We start from the raw sequence: 12,432 nt of genomic DNA on the forward strand, positions 1-12,432 counted from the left end.
CCAACGTCGCAAATTCCGACGTTGATACTGTTAAAAAGGGAAAGAATACCATGGCCAAGCCAAGTCATCTCATGAGTCTGCTTATTATTGATGGAGGAAAAACACATCAAAATAAGCCTTCAGGTCCCCGTCACTTGCAGGAGCTTGGCTAGCACCCGAATCATTCAAATCCCCTTCTTTATTTGCCTTGGAATACTTCCGAGAAACATCATGGTTTCACTTCGGACCAGAGGTACTTCTAGAAGATCCTCAGACGTCATTGTCAGACAAGAGAAATGTGTCAGTTCCCTCTGCAGAGGTGATGGATGACTGGAAAAGTGTGCACATGTGTGTGCGTACGTCGTTCCTCTGTCTGGAATCAATAACACCACATGAAGCCCCCTTCAGCTTGTTTCCGCTCCATCCTCCCCCACCATCCCTGCCGTCCCTAAGCCAGGCATCACTTTGAAGGAATCGCCGGGAAACTGGGGGGGTGCAGGTGGTGATGCGGGCAGTGGAGATGGAGGGGAGGGGGGGGGGGGGAGGTGGTGATGCGGGCAGTGGTGGTGGTGGAGGGGAGGGGGGTGATGCGGGTGGTGGTGGTGGAGGGGAGGGGGTGATGCGGGCAGTGGTGGTGGTGGAGGGGAGGGGGTGATGCGGGCAGTGGTGGTGGTGATGGAGGGTGGAGGTGGTGATGCGGGCGGTGGTGGTGGAGGTGGTGATGGGGGGGTTGTTGGACGTGGCGAAGTGGAAAGATCTGATGATTGACGTGCTACCTGGTCCCCCCCGGTCTGCAACGCTACATGGAGGGGAGTCTCTCCCCGGCTCAGTGGACCGCCAGTGGACGGTGTCCCTGGAGCACCAAGAGAGACAACCGATGCCGTGACTCGAATCATTTCTTTAGTTTTTTTTTTTTTTTTTTTTTTCCTCCTTTCTCTTCCTTCGAGAAAGGCGTGAAGTGGCTGGGGTCCATGGGCTCCTGCTCAGTCCTCTGAACCAGGCTTTTCGTCGATACTTACCTCTGCTGAGTCTGCTCGCTCACTTACTGGGTCTGGTTTGGGCGTATTGGTTGGAAAATCCTTGTTGTGTCGTATGTTGAATCGAACGGCCCAACCTTCTCTGTTCCAACAAAGAATTGAGAGGCAAGAAAATCAATTTGAACGCTATTTTTGCACAAGGACTCGGTCGGAATCAGCTCCCTGGCCGCAGACCCGCTTGCATTATTACGGTGAGATGGACAAACATCCCAGCCGTCCCCCGGGAAACACCGCAGGGCGCTGGAGTGTAGATTAATCACACATCCGGCCTAATCACACATCCGGCCGTAGATTGCACGAAAAGGTCAAGGGGAATTCAGTTTGTGTCCCTTCCGCCATATTTACTATCAGCACTAATCAGTTACAACCAAACACGTCCAAACACGTCCAAAGTGAAGCCCGCAGAAGGTTAGAGGGGGACGGAGGATACAGGCACACATTGTGGTCCTCGTAGCTCAGTTTTAGCGGCGCGTCTTCAGGCTAACGTCTAAATCCCCAAACACACTATTGACATATACATGAGGCTGGACAGGGCTCGCTCCGGTGGATCACCGGGCAGAGCGCGTAACCACACAGGCTCAGTCCTGAACGCAGTGACCCCGGTTCCAATCCTGCCCGTGGTCCTTTGCTGCATGTCCTCCCGTCTACCTCCCATACCTCCCTCTCTTTCTCACTCTATAATAAATCTTTAAAATACATGAGGATGGAGGGGAAAGGCGGGTTGGGACAGATAGACTGGAGTTTGGCCTCCCAACTCCACAGCCGTGAGTTTACATTGACGTTACTACCAAATATAATACTGGACTTTAAGATATACAGCATTGAAACCACTGAAGGCACGCACGACAGATGAAAGGCTGAATAAAAGACTTTAATGGTACACCGAGAGCTAAACATTTCAACTATGATGAGATGAGCTCGGGTCAGAATATACAGAGATAAATTACATTATCGTTTGTTATTATAATAGTATACAATAATATTAATATTATTATATTTTATTATAAGCTTGAAGGCAGACAGAAAGGCTAAACGATATCGGCTAGGGTAGCTCTCTCTCTGTCCTCTCCGTCCCTCCGCATCCAGGGTCTGTCCTCAGGTTTTGCGGCGGCGTTTCCCCAGGTGGGGGGGACCCGTCCTCGTCCCTGAAGGCCGGCGGGCGCTTGCGGCCCGGGGTCGTCTCCGAGGGCCTGGGGGGGGGGGGGAACACAGGGCTCTGGTAACCAACCACGTTCACAACAGAACCGTAGCAAGGAAAAAATCTAGTTTCTGAAAACCGGAAAAACGAGGCAATAATAACGGTGACCTTCTTCCATACGAGTGGGGAAAAGTGCAACCCTGAGTGCATCCATTAGAACAACATGTAATCTTTTTTTCTTCTGGATGGCGCTCCCTGTGTGCCTCACTCCAACTCTCTTTCGAGTTGGAGAATTTGCCCCGTTCAACCTGTTCCTTTCTCCTCTTTGATTTCAATCAACCAACCTGAAAACCTTGCATAGGGAGGAAATGAATCATTCAGGGTAGGAAAGTGGCAAGAAGAAAAGGGACATTTTGAGGTGGAGAGTCACCCCCCCCCCCCCACCTCCATTTTGCATTGCTTAAGCAGGCTGGAAAAAGTCGGAAACCAGAATTAATGCCCTGGCTTTCTTTTAGTTGCTGCTCCACGTTTGTCACGACCGTACAGTCACTTACTAGTAGCAGTAGTAGTAGGTCTCATCCTACTGTCTGCAAACTTGGTTTGCAGACAGGTTAACAGGTAAAAGCATACCAGAAATACATTAAAACATCAACAGTGACCAATACACATGACACACAGGTAACACAGTCATGTTACTTACTTAAGTACATTTACTCTAAAATAACTGTTTTCTTTGGGGTTTTTACAACCAGATTTCAAATTACCTTTCCCTATCATTTATGGCAGTGTTCAGCACCACCTCCCTGATAGCCTTGGTAATAAATACTCTTAGTGCACTTACAGGGGAGGATTCAAGAATTGTTTCATTAGCAATGATAATGGGAAATTTGTTGAGTTTTGAATAACAGCTTTATTTTATATTTTCGCAAAGTGCTTCTACGACCACTGTAGTGCATGACGACTATGAATGAGGAAAGGTACAAATGAATAAATTGTTATTTTTGTCAGAACACACTAAAAAGACACAGGGAATATGTGCAAAAAAATAATTAAAAGTGCAAAAAATTAATTAAAAAGGATATCTTGAATCCTTGTTTCCATGACAGACTGAGCCCTCAGGGTTGGTGTGCATTCCACATTAATAACTTAACACAGGGCGACAAATGAATATGGTCAACATTAGAATAACATCCCATTCTAGGCTCATTTCACTAAGGAAACACCTTTTAATCGCCAAGACTCTCCCTGGTGCTTTGTCCCAATAAGCGCCATCGGCTTCTTAATGACAGCCCTTCCATCTTGTTTGTCTTTGCGTGACCTGGGGGGCTCTTTCCCCCTGAGCTCGTTCCCTTCAGGCTCCGCGTGAAGACCCTCTCGGGGGCTCGGCCAAGCTGGATCAAGATGAACACGATAGGCACGGGGAGGATGGAATTACCCCCGTCTTAAGAGCAGAGAGAAAACTCTTCTCTTAGATAACATAGCCCCCCCCCCCCCCCCCGGAAATATATATATATGAGAGAGAGAGAGAGAGAGAGAGAGAGAGAGAGAGAGAGAGAGAGAGAGAGAGAGAGAGAGAGAGAGAGAGAGAGAGAGAGAGAGGAGAGAGAGAGAGAGAGAGAGAGAGAGAGAGAGAGAGAGAGAGAGAGAGAGAGAGAGGAGAGAGAGAGAGAGAGAGAGAGAGAGAGAGAGAGAGAGAGAGAGAGAGAGAGACCCTTGGACTCTGGTGCCTCGCATGTGGAACCACTTAGTTCTTCATATGCTGAGCTTTCCACGGTGAACTCCAGCATGTCATCCCAAAATCAGCGGCGACGCCGCTCTGCCTCTCCACACTCTGCTGATCAAAACAAAATGACACCTCTCTGGTCCCGCTGGGGGCGGTCACCCGTCACCAGAGGGGGTGCCTTTGTATTATCGAAGGGAGGGGGGGGGGCGTTAACTGGTATGCAGGTAGCGACTCGTTTGGCTCGATACCCGTTCCCGTCCCCTTCTGCCTGTGAGTTTGACAGAGGAGTGGAGAGGAGAGTTTGCTTCCAGGGGAAACGTCCTCCGGCGCTCATCACGCGGGGCTCCACGCGCTCCGACTGACAACACACACACACACACACACACACACACACACACACACACACACACACACACACACACACACACACACACACAGAGAGAGAGGAGCGTCTGTGCGGCGGGGATGACATCATGCACACAGACGGTGACAGCTTGGGACTTCACTGGAAAGGTCGAAGAAACTGTGAAAATGGCAAATAAATAAATGCAACAAAAAAAATATATATCCCGGAGGGAACCGCGGTTATCCAAGCAAAGAGCGGAGAGAGACGTGGTCTGAAACCGGAGTCAGATGTGTCGCCGTGGGCTGAGGCTTCGGCTCCTCCAGCTTCACACTAACATGTGCGCGGTGCCCTTGACGCGGGGGCCTGCCGACGAGCGACGAGGCAGAGGCGCCGATGTGGAATGTCGTTCTCCTCCTTTTGATTCTCAACGCTCATTTTCGGTTTTCATATCGATGTTCCCCTTCTGTTCCCCGTACTCAACGTCGTCTCCACGCGTCACTCTTCCTGAGTCACGCACACACACACGTACCCTGCTCTTAGGTGGAGCCTCGACATCAGCCTGACGATCGCAGGCGCCAAGAACCGCGGAGATTTAACCGTCCTCTAAGAGGTTCCATTTAAAACCACCGTGTGCCACCTGAGGAGTGTCTTGTGTTTAAAGGCCTCGTTCTCCACACTCGAGTGAGGATGCATTTTGCACCGTTTTATGAAAATCGGTTATATGACCGCATGAAGCCTATCCTCGTGACCGCTTTGAGCAGAGTAAAGCTCGGTAAAAGTCTCTTTTTCTGATCAACGTCATCATCGACCAGCTTCCTCGAGTGGATTCCTGCTGGCTTCCTCTTATGTTGAATTGAGAATGCACTTGGTCGGGATGCGCCCTCCCTGTGTCTGAGAGATGAACCCATAAGCCGATAAGAGCTTTGAGCTCTCTGAGCCACGGACATTCAGCACTGGAGTCCCCCAAGACTGTGTGCTCTCTGCTCTCCTGTCCTTCCTCTACTGCACTCCCAACAGCTGCACCTCCAGACAACCCAACTGCTGACCCCTCATTGGACAAATTTGGGGATGGGGATGAACACACCTTCAGAGAGGAAGTTGACCGCCTGGCTTCCTGGTGCAGCCAGAGCAACTTGGAGCAGAACGCTAAGAGCTAGGAGTCACTCACGGTGCATTTCCACCGGCGGGTACGCTGCGGACCCAGCACGCCTCAGCCTCGTAGTGGGGGTGCGGTACGGCCCAGCTCAGCTACGGCACGCGTTTCCACCGCCGCCAGTACCCTTATGGTGGGGCGGGGTTTAAGACAGTACCCTTATGGCAGGGCGGGGTTTAAGACAGTACCCTTATGGTGGGGCGGGGTTTAAGACAGTACCCTTATGGTGGGGCGGGGTTTAAGACAGTACCCTTATGGTAGGGCGGGGTTTAAGACAGTACCCTTATGGTAGGGCGGGGTTTAAGACAGTACCCTTATGGTAGGGCGGGGTTTAAGACAGTACCCTTATGGTAGGGCGGGGTTTAAGACAGTACCCTTATGGTGGGGCGGGGTTTAAGACAGTACCCTTATGGTGGGGTGGGGTTTAAGACAGTACCCTTATGGTAGGGTGGGGTTTAAGACAGTACCCTTATGGTGGGGCGGGGTTTAAGACAGTACCCTTATGGTGGGGTGGGGTTTAAGACAGTACCCTTATGGTAGGGCGGGGTTTAAGACAGTACCCTTATGGTAGGGCGGGGTTTAAGACAGTACCCTTATGGTGGGGCGGGGTTTAAGACAGTACCCTTATGGTGGGGCGGGGTTTAAGACAGTACCCTTATGGTGGGGTGGGGTTTAAGACAGTACCCTTATGGTAGGGTGGGGTTTAAGACAGTACCCTTATGGTGGGGCGGGGTTTAAGACAGTACCCTTATGGTGGGGTGGGGTTTAAGACAGTACCCTTATGGTAGGGCGGGGTTTAAGACAGTACCCTTATGGTAGGGCGGGGTTTAAGCCGGACGGCGACAGCCACGGCAGCTACGTAAGCATCGTGACCTCATAGCGGCCCGACACAGTGCGGCCTGCTAATAAATCCAAGGAAAAAGAAGAACGCGCACAACGAACAAAGAGCAAGCAACAATGTCGGCCGTCCAAGAAGGACGGCAAACTTTTGTGCGACATTTTCTCAGATAAACGAAGCTTTCGCCGTTGTCCAGAGATCTCTCGCGGGGGTACTGTGTTTGTTTGTTCGTTATTATCCCCCTGTCGCACGGAAGTGATTCTGTCGACCAATCAACGGACGGCGTGTGTGGCTTTCAGGCGTCTCAGTACGCCAACGGAGTAGAACCGTGAGACGAGTACGGCTCAATGTGGCTAAGTCCGGGTCACGCCCACTTTTGGCGGTGGAAACGCGACCCGTGCCGCGCCTTTGCAGACCGACCCGCACCCTGCGGTGGAAACGCGCCTGGCCCTCATGGAGCGGGCCTCCCGGTTAACACTGGGAGTCACTCCGACTCCGGACCTCAGGCGCTCGGGGATCTTCCCCTCCACCATCAAGTACAGGTCACTACTAAATACGTCAGTACAGACATCAATAAATATGGCTATGACACGAATCGTCAAATACATAAATGAGGCAGGAATATCCTCTAAAGGAAACACAAGTGTAAAATAATTATTTAATTATTATATAATTTATTAAATATTTATTGCATCATATATTAAATATTTCGTGCTTGGCACTTGTTTCTATGAACGTCCTTACTGCACTGACAGCGATATATTGTTGCTTCTCTATCTTCTGACAAATGTACTGAATGTAAGTCGCTTTGGATAAAAGCGTCTGCTAAATGCCCTAAATGTAAATGCTATGTCAATTTCCATTTCCCCCACATGGTCAACATGTGTGAGACACCACTCTACTCACTCTAATCGTCCTTGTAAAAAAAGGAAATGTACAATACAATGTACCACACACACACACACACACACACACACACACACACACACACACACACACACACACACACACAGGTAATATTTTAACCTCTGTACGTTTTATAACATGGGAAAAAAAAGAGTAGGGCAGATTGAGACGTTCCAGACATCAAACGCACCGAACATCTGACAAAATGTGTAAGTGTGGCAGGGGCAGCTGTGCATGGCGGTGTGCCAGGACCCACTTTTATCTATATGCCAGCGCAAACAGGCCGGCAGATGGTCTCATTACCTCTGGAGAGTACATCGAGGTCTAACATACACAAAAACACCAGCGTCGGGCCATAGCCCCGTCCATGAGCAAACACATGCGCCAGATACGGGCGCAGATACGGAGGGGGAAGCTGTCGAGATTGAGGTTAGCTGTTTGAAAGACGGGGGTTGGGGAAGGCCGCGGAGGACGGGTTTCACCGGCACTACTTACGTAACGTGTCTCTCCGGCTCCGGGCCGATGATGTCGGAGATGGAGCTGTAACGACAAAAAAAAAAAAGAACAAGTCCGAGAGTCTAAGTTAGAGACAAAAGAGGAGAGAAAATGGAGACGGTGCACATAAAGCAGGCAGAGACATGACTGACAGCGGGACCTGAACCGCGCGATCAGAGAGAGAGAGAAAAAATGAAAGAGAAAGCCGTGAAAGTAAAAAAAAACGAGAGTGTAAGAATAAAGCAAACAAAGATATAACTTGGAACTTGTACGTGAACCACTTAAGTGAAGTGGCGAGTGTACTTCAGAGACAAATCACCCCTATAGGCAGGCAGTGAAAGAAAAGCCGGCAAAGACTAAAACTTAAAACACAACAAACAACCTGACTAGGAGCCTTTTAGTGCTGGCGTCACTGCCTGGGAGCATGAGTCACCGTTTGAGTGCAATAAGGTGAGGCGATATAAATAGACTCATGTCAACTAATCCATCACTGGAGAGGAAGCCCTCAGTCCTCTGGCTTGGCTGGTTTCAACTCACGTCCCATCGCGGTCTAATCTGTCTGTTTTCTGTCTGAGGGGAACATTGCATTCAGGGGGTTGAGATTTTAATCTGTACGTGTGTGTGTGTGCGTGGGTGTGTGTGCGTGGGTGTGTGTGTGTGTGTGTGTGGCCTTAGAATGACACAGAAATATGTAGCTTGGTCTGATTCATTACACATTAATCAATTAATATCTAGTTCTAATAATATCTGGCTCAGGTTTCCCTACATCTTAAAGATAGGAGCTAAAAAGTAAACACAGTGAGAGAGCCAGAGACATAGAGAGAGAGATAGAGAGAGAGATAGAGATAGAGATAGAGATAGATAGAGAGAGAGAGACAGAAAGCAGAGAGAGAGAGAAGGACAAGGCCAACTGCCTAAGTCATAATGCTGCTTTTTGCTCCAAATCTTGGCTAGAATAATGGTGAGCAGGAAGGAAGTAGAAGACCGTGAATATTAAAAAGGTGCATCTAAACCATTCATCATTCAGTCATTTGTTCAAAAAGTAAGGCTAGGATGTCAAGCTGGTCTGGCTGAAAAATACAATATAAAAAACTTGAATCTGGTCCAGGTTGTGGCAGTGGGGGGCTGTGCGGCGGAGGGAGCCAGGAGGCGGGCTAAGTGGCTGCAGATGGGTTGGGAGCACTCGGTGCAGGGACAAGGAACGGGCATGGAAGCGACAGCGGCAGGTGACGACTGAAAGGGGGGGGGATGGGGCAGGCCGGTCGGGGTATTGTGATGAGGCTGGGCCATTAGGCGCGTGTGTCGCGGAGCATGATGGCCCTGAGTGGAGCGGAGCGAGCGTGCTCGGTCGGCGAGGGGCGGCTGCTGCGAACGAGAATGAAAAGGGACAGGGCTAAAGCTGTGGAAATTAAACCAAGTCAGGTCCTGGCGCACAGAGAGGACCGGGGGGTCACGCTGGAGATCCGGAGGCGTGGGGCGGGTCGATACGGCACATATGTACACATGTTGTCTGTCCCGTTTTATTTTGTTGCCCTCCCCCTCTCCACCGATTTCTAGCAGACTTCAACACCTGTGTTGCTTTTGCAGCGTTGTTACCCACCGAAAGCACATTTGATTTAGAAATACTACACTTTTTATAACTAGAAAACCTGATCATTTTATGCAATCACGCACAAAAAATCCAATGGTAATATTGACCTTGTAAATCAAGCTCTATCTTGTTTGCCTTTGTCTCACTTTCTATCGATTGATGAACGTTAACATCTTGAGACGTCACATGTGCAAATAGAATATGCCCCGAGACGTCATTTGATTAAGATAACAGCTACGCCGCGTGAACAAGCAGAATATCGAGAGAAGTGCGGCTCGTCACCACCGGAGTGAGACGTTCTACTTGAGTGCGTAACATGACGGCCACAGATACGCTTCTCTCCAGCAATAAAACGATAAGCGCCGTTGTGACATTTTGCGCAACTGTAAGGGCAACAACCGCTCTGGGTGGCGATGGTTGTTGACTGCGGTGAGACTGGCTGCGGTGAACAGGGCGAAGGCGATCATGCCGAGCATTAGGTTACATATTGTTCTGTCTGGTGACGGGGCCGGTGCGGTCACGTTCCGGCCGAGGGCAAGTCCACTTTGATTAGATCACATGTTCAGCCGCAGAAGCCCAGGGCCATCTGAAGTTCAGGGCAACGCTCCCGCTGCGAACTCTACCCCGGAGCCGAACACAAGGGGGCCCCACGCGGGTGGGGAGGCATCTTGAAGGAATACACCAGAAGGCTGTTCGTCTCCTTCCTCCCCAAGAGGAATAGGTTGCAACACTTTTTATTTCCCTAAATGCAATGTATACATTCCTGAAGGTTCAACGTGTCTTCTTTAGCGTTGTACTTCTCGCAAGGTTTATAAGGATGGTACAAAGAATTCCATAATACACTTTACATATTTATATACAAAATATGTATATGTAAATATGTATATATGTATATTTAATACCTATTTTGTGTATCTTTTCTGTGAATGCAGCAAACCAACTCTTGAGAGAACAGAAAAGATAGTACGTGTCTGGTTTGCAGGCAACTCATCCTGTTGAAAAATGTTCTTTCCCCACTTATGCAGACACGCACTTGGGCACTCTCATTTTGTTAATACTAAATTTATTTTAGTATGCATGCTGTACAGAGCCCGCATGCTGTACAGAGCCAAGCCCTCCCTGACCTGCCGTGTGGTCCCTAAAGCAACTTGAACCCGTCAAGACCTGCAGAGAAAAGCATCTCCTCTCATTCAATCACAGCACTGCTGCCTCCCTCCTCTGTGAGTCATCGAGTTGTACAACAAGTCTAGTGCATCTCCACTTGAACTAGTGAGAAGATGGCAAACTTTCAAATAGCCTTGAGTCATCTCCCGTGTCGGATGGCGGTGATCAGGGGGAGAACACATGGCGAGGGATGAGGGGAGAAAAACAGTACCATTCACCGCTCACTCCCTGTGGTGGATGCCATGTTCCCGAAATATGATCCAGGACATTAAACCCCAAGGGGAATAAAAACACTCTGTTGTTGATTTAACACGTCCATTAGAACCAGATTAAACCACATTGCTGGCATTCTTAAAAAATTAAGTTACACCATGAAACATAGATCTTGTAAAGGACAGAAGTTAACAGTTATGGGGACGCAAAGACACCCAACGCCGTATATGGAAAGAAGAAAACAACTCAAGGGAGAATTTAACGTTATTTGAAAGGTGGGGATTTAGGGGAGCATGACAACCTGACCGGTACCAAGCCACATTCCTGGGGGGAGGGCTTAAAAAAAGGAGAAGGTGTCCCAATATCTTGGCTACAAAAAAGGAAGAAAGATATAAATCTTTGTATGTTTTTGTACACTTTTGAGCTGTGGCCGATTCCTGATCTTCCTTCCTCACATTGAGTGGTCTATCACAGAGTCACAGCGGAGTTGTACCTTTGCCTGCTGGACAGAATCATTTGTTTCTCTGTCGCATCGGCACTGCTGCAGGGATTACCAAGGCTTTGTTCAATCAGTCAGAATAAAACTCAGCCAACCCTCTAGATGAGCGCATGAGTGAGCGTTGACAAGTCAAAATTGGAGCAGTTACAATGTCGCAACGATTGCTCCACCACCCTTCAATTAGCTGTCAGAACAGGGAGTGCTACCGTGTGCCAATCAAGTTTGTACTGCGATGACAATTTAGAGGACACATTCTGCTTCAAACTCACTATGATATGCTCAGACCTTGGCAACCTTGATTGTCTGTACACTGGAAGGTATAAATATGGTAGATCTGAATTTTACAAAAATATACAGGCGTCTAGCTGCTGCTTCAGCAGTTGTTAATTCCGGATTTAAAAATAACCCAACATCATTATAGGACAAATCAAGCAGAAACGAACAGATCGCTGTATATTTTTTCTTCAAGATTCAAGATTAAAGAAGCTTTATGGGAAATTGCTGTGCAACAGTTGCGATATAAAAGTGGAGAAGAAATAAGTTTTAACATGGCATTTTTCAAAGGAACAATAGGATGCCTTGTCACCAAGCCCTATTCACCACAACTTTTTATCATCATGCCGGGCCTCCTCCCTGTGTTTTAAAAGGCCCTTCCTGGACTTGGATCCCCTATCATGGTCAGAGTTTGGGAGACCTTTTCGCTCAAAGGAAAGGGGACTTGTCTGACATTGTCACAGGCAATGAGGCAAGATTAGGAATTCTAAATGAAACAACCAACCAACAATTTGAGGGAACATTCATATTTTCCCTTTATTAGTGAACAATTATTGGTACTTGGAACGTTTATTATTACAATAAGGAAAATAGGCATAATCACTTTTTGGGTAATAATAATTAAAAAAAAACTGAGTGGTTACCGAGTTGCAGTTAACTATCACCGAACAAGCATATATATATATAAGTAACCATATAAGGGATACGCATCGAAACGACTCAGGTTTGATTCCGGCTAGCTATATTACATGTTATTCCTCTACTCTGTCAACCCAATTTCCGGCCTCCCTTCACTATCCTGTCCATAAAGGCATAAAAGAAATGAATAAAATATGCATATAAAAAACGGATTAAATATGCATATAAAAAATTACAGATTACTCCACAGGAAATGAAATGTAACCCTGGGAATAATAACAAGAAACTCTCACGTCCGAGTTAGGCATGAGAAAATAATTTCACATTGGCAATTTGAGGGAACATTCATATTTTCCCTTTATTAGTGAACAATTATTGGTACTTGGAAGTTGTGGCTATGCAGATTGATTTTAAATTATGTGATCCGACAGCACAACT

At 48.0% G+C, this 12,432-nt stretch overlaps 1 protein-coding gene across 1 annotated transcript in view; it reads right to left on the reverse strand.

Moving 5' to 3' along the window:
• Positions 1–2,111: 2,111 nt before the first annotated feature.
• rad18 (RAD18 E3 ubiquitin protein ligase) overlaps positions 2,112–12,432 on the reverse strand; it is a gene marked incomplete at its 3' end in the record, with an annotated part of 32,120 nt that continues 21,799 nt past the window's right edge. Inside the window, 3 exon segments of the mRNA XM_084464132.1 lie at positions 2,112–2,139; positions 2,141–2,206; positions 7,616–7,660. Of these exon segments, the coding sequence (XP_084320258.1) occupies positions 2,112–2,139; positions 2,141–2,206; positions 7,616–7,660 (139 nt within the window).

This window comes from Micromesistius poutassou (genome assembly GCF_964030765.1).
Source record: "Micromesistius poutassou genome assembly, chromosome: 2".
Classification (NCBI taxonomy): Eukaryota; Metazoa; Chordata; class Actinopteri; order Gadiformes; family Gadidae; genus Micromesistius; species Micromesistius poutassou.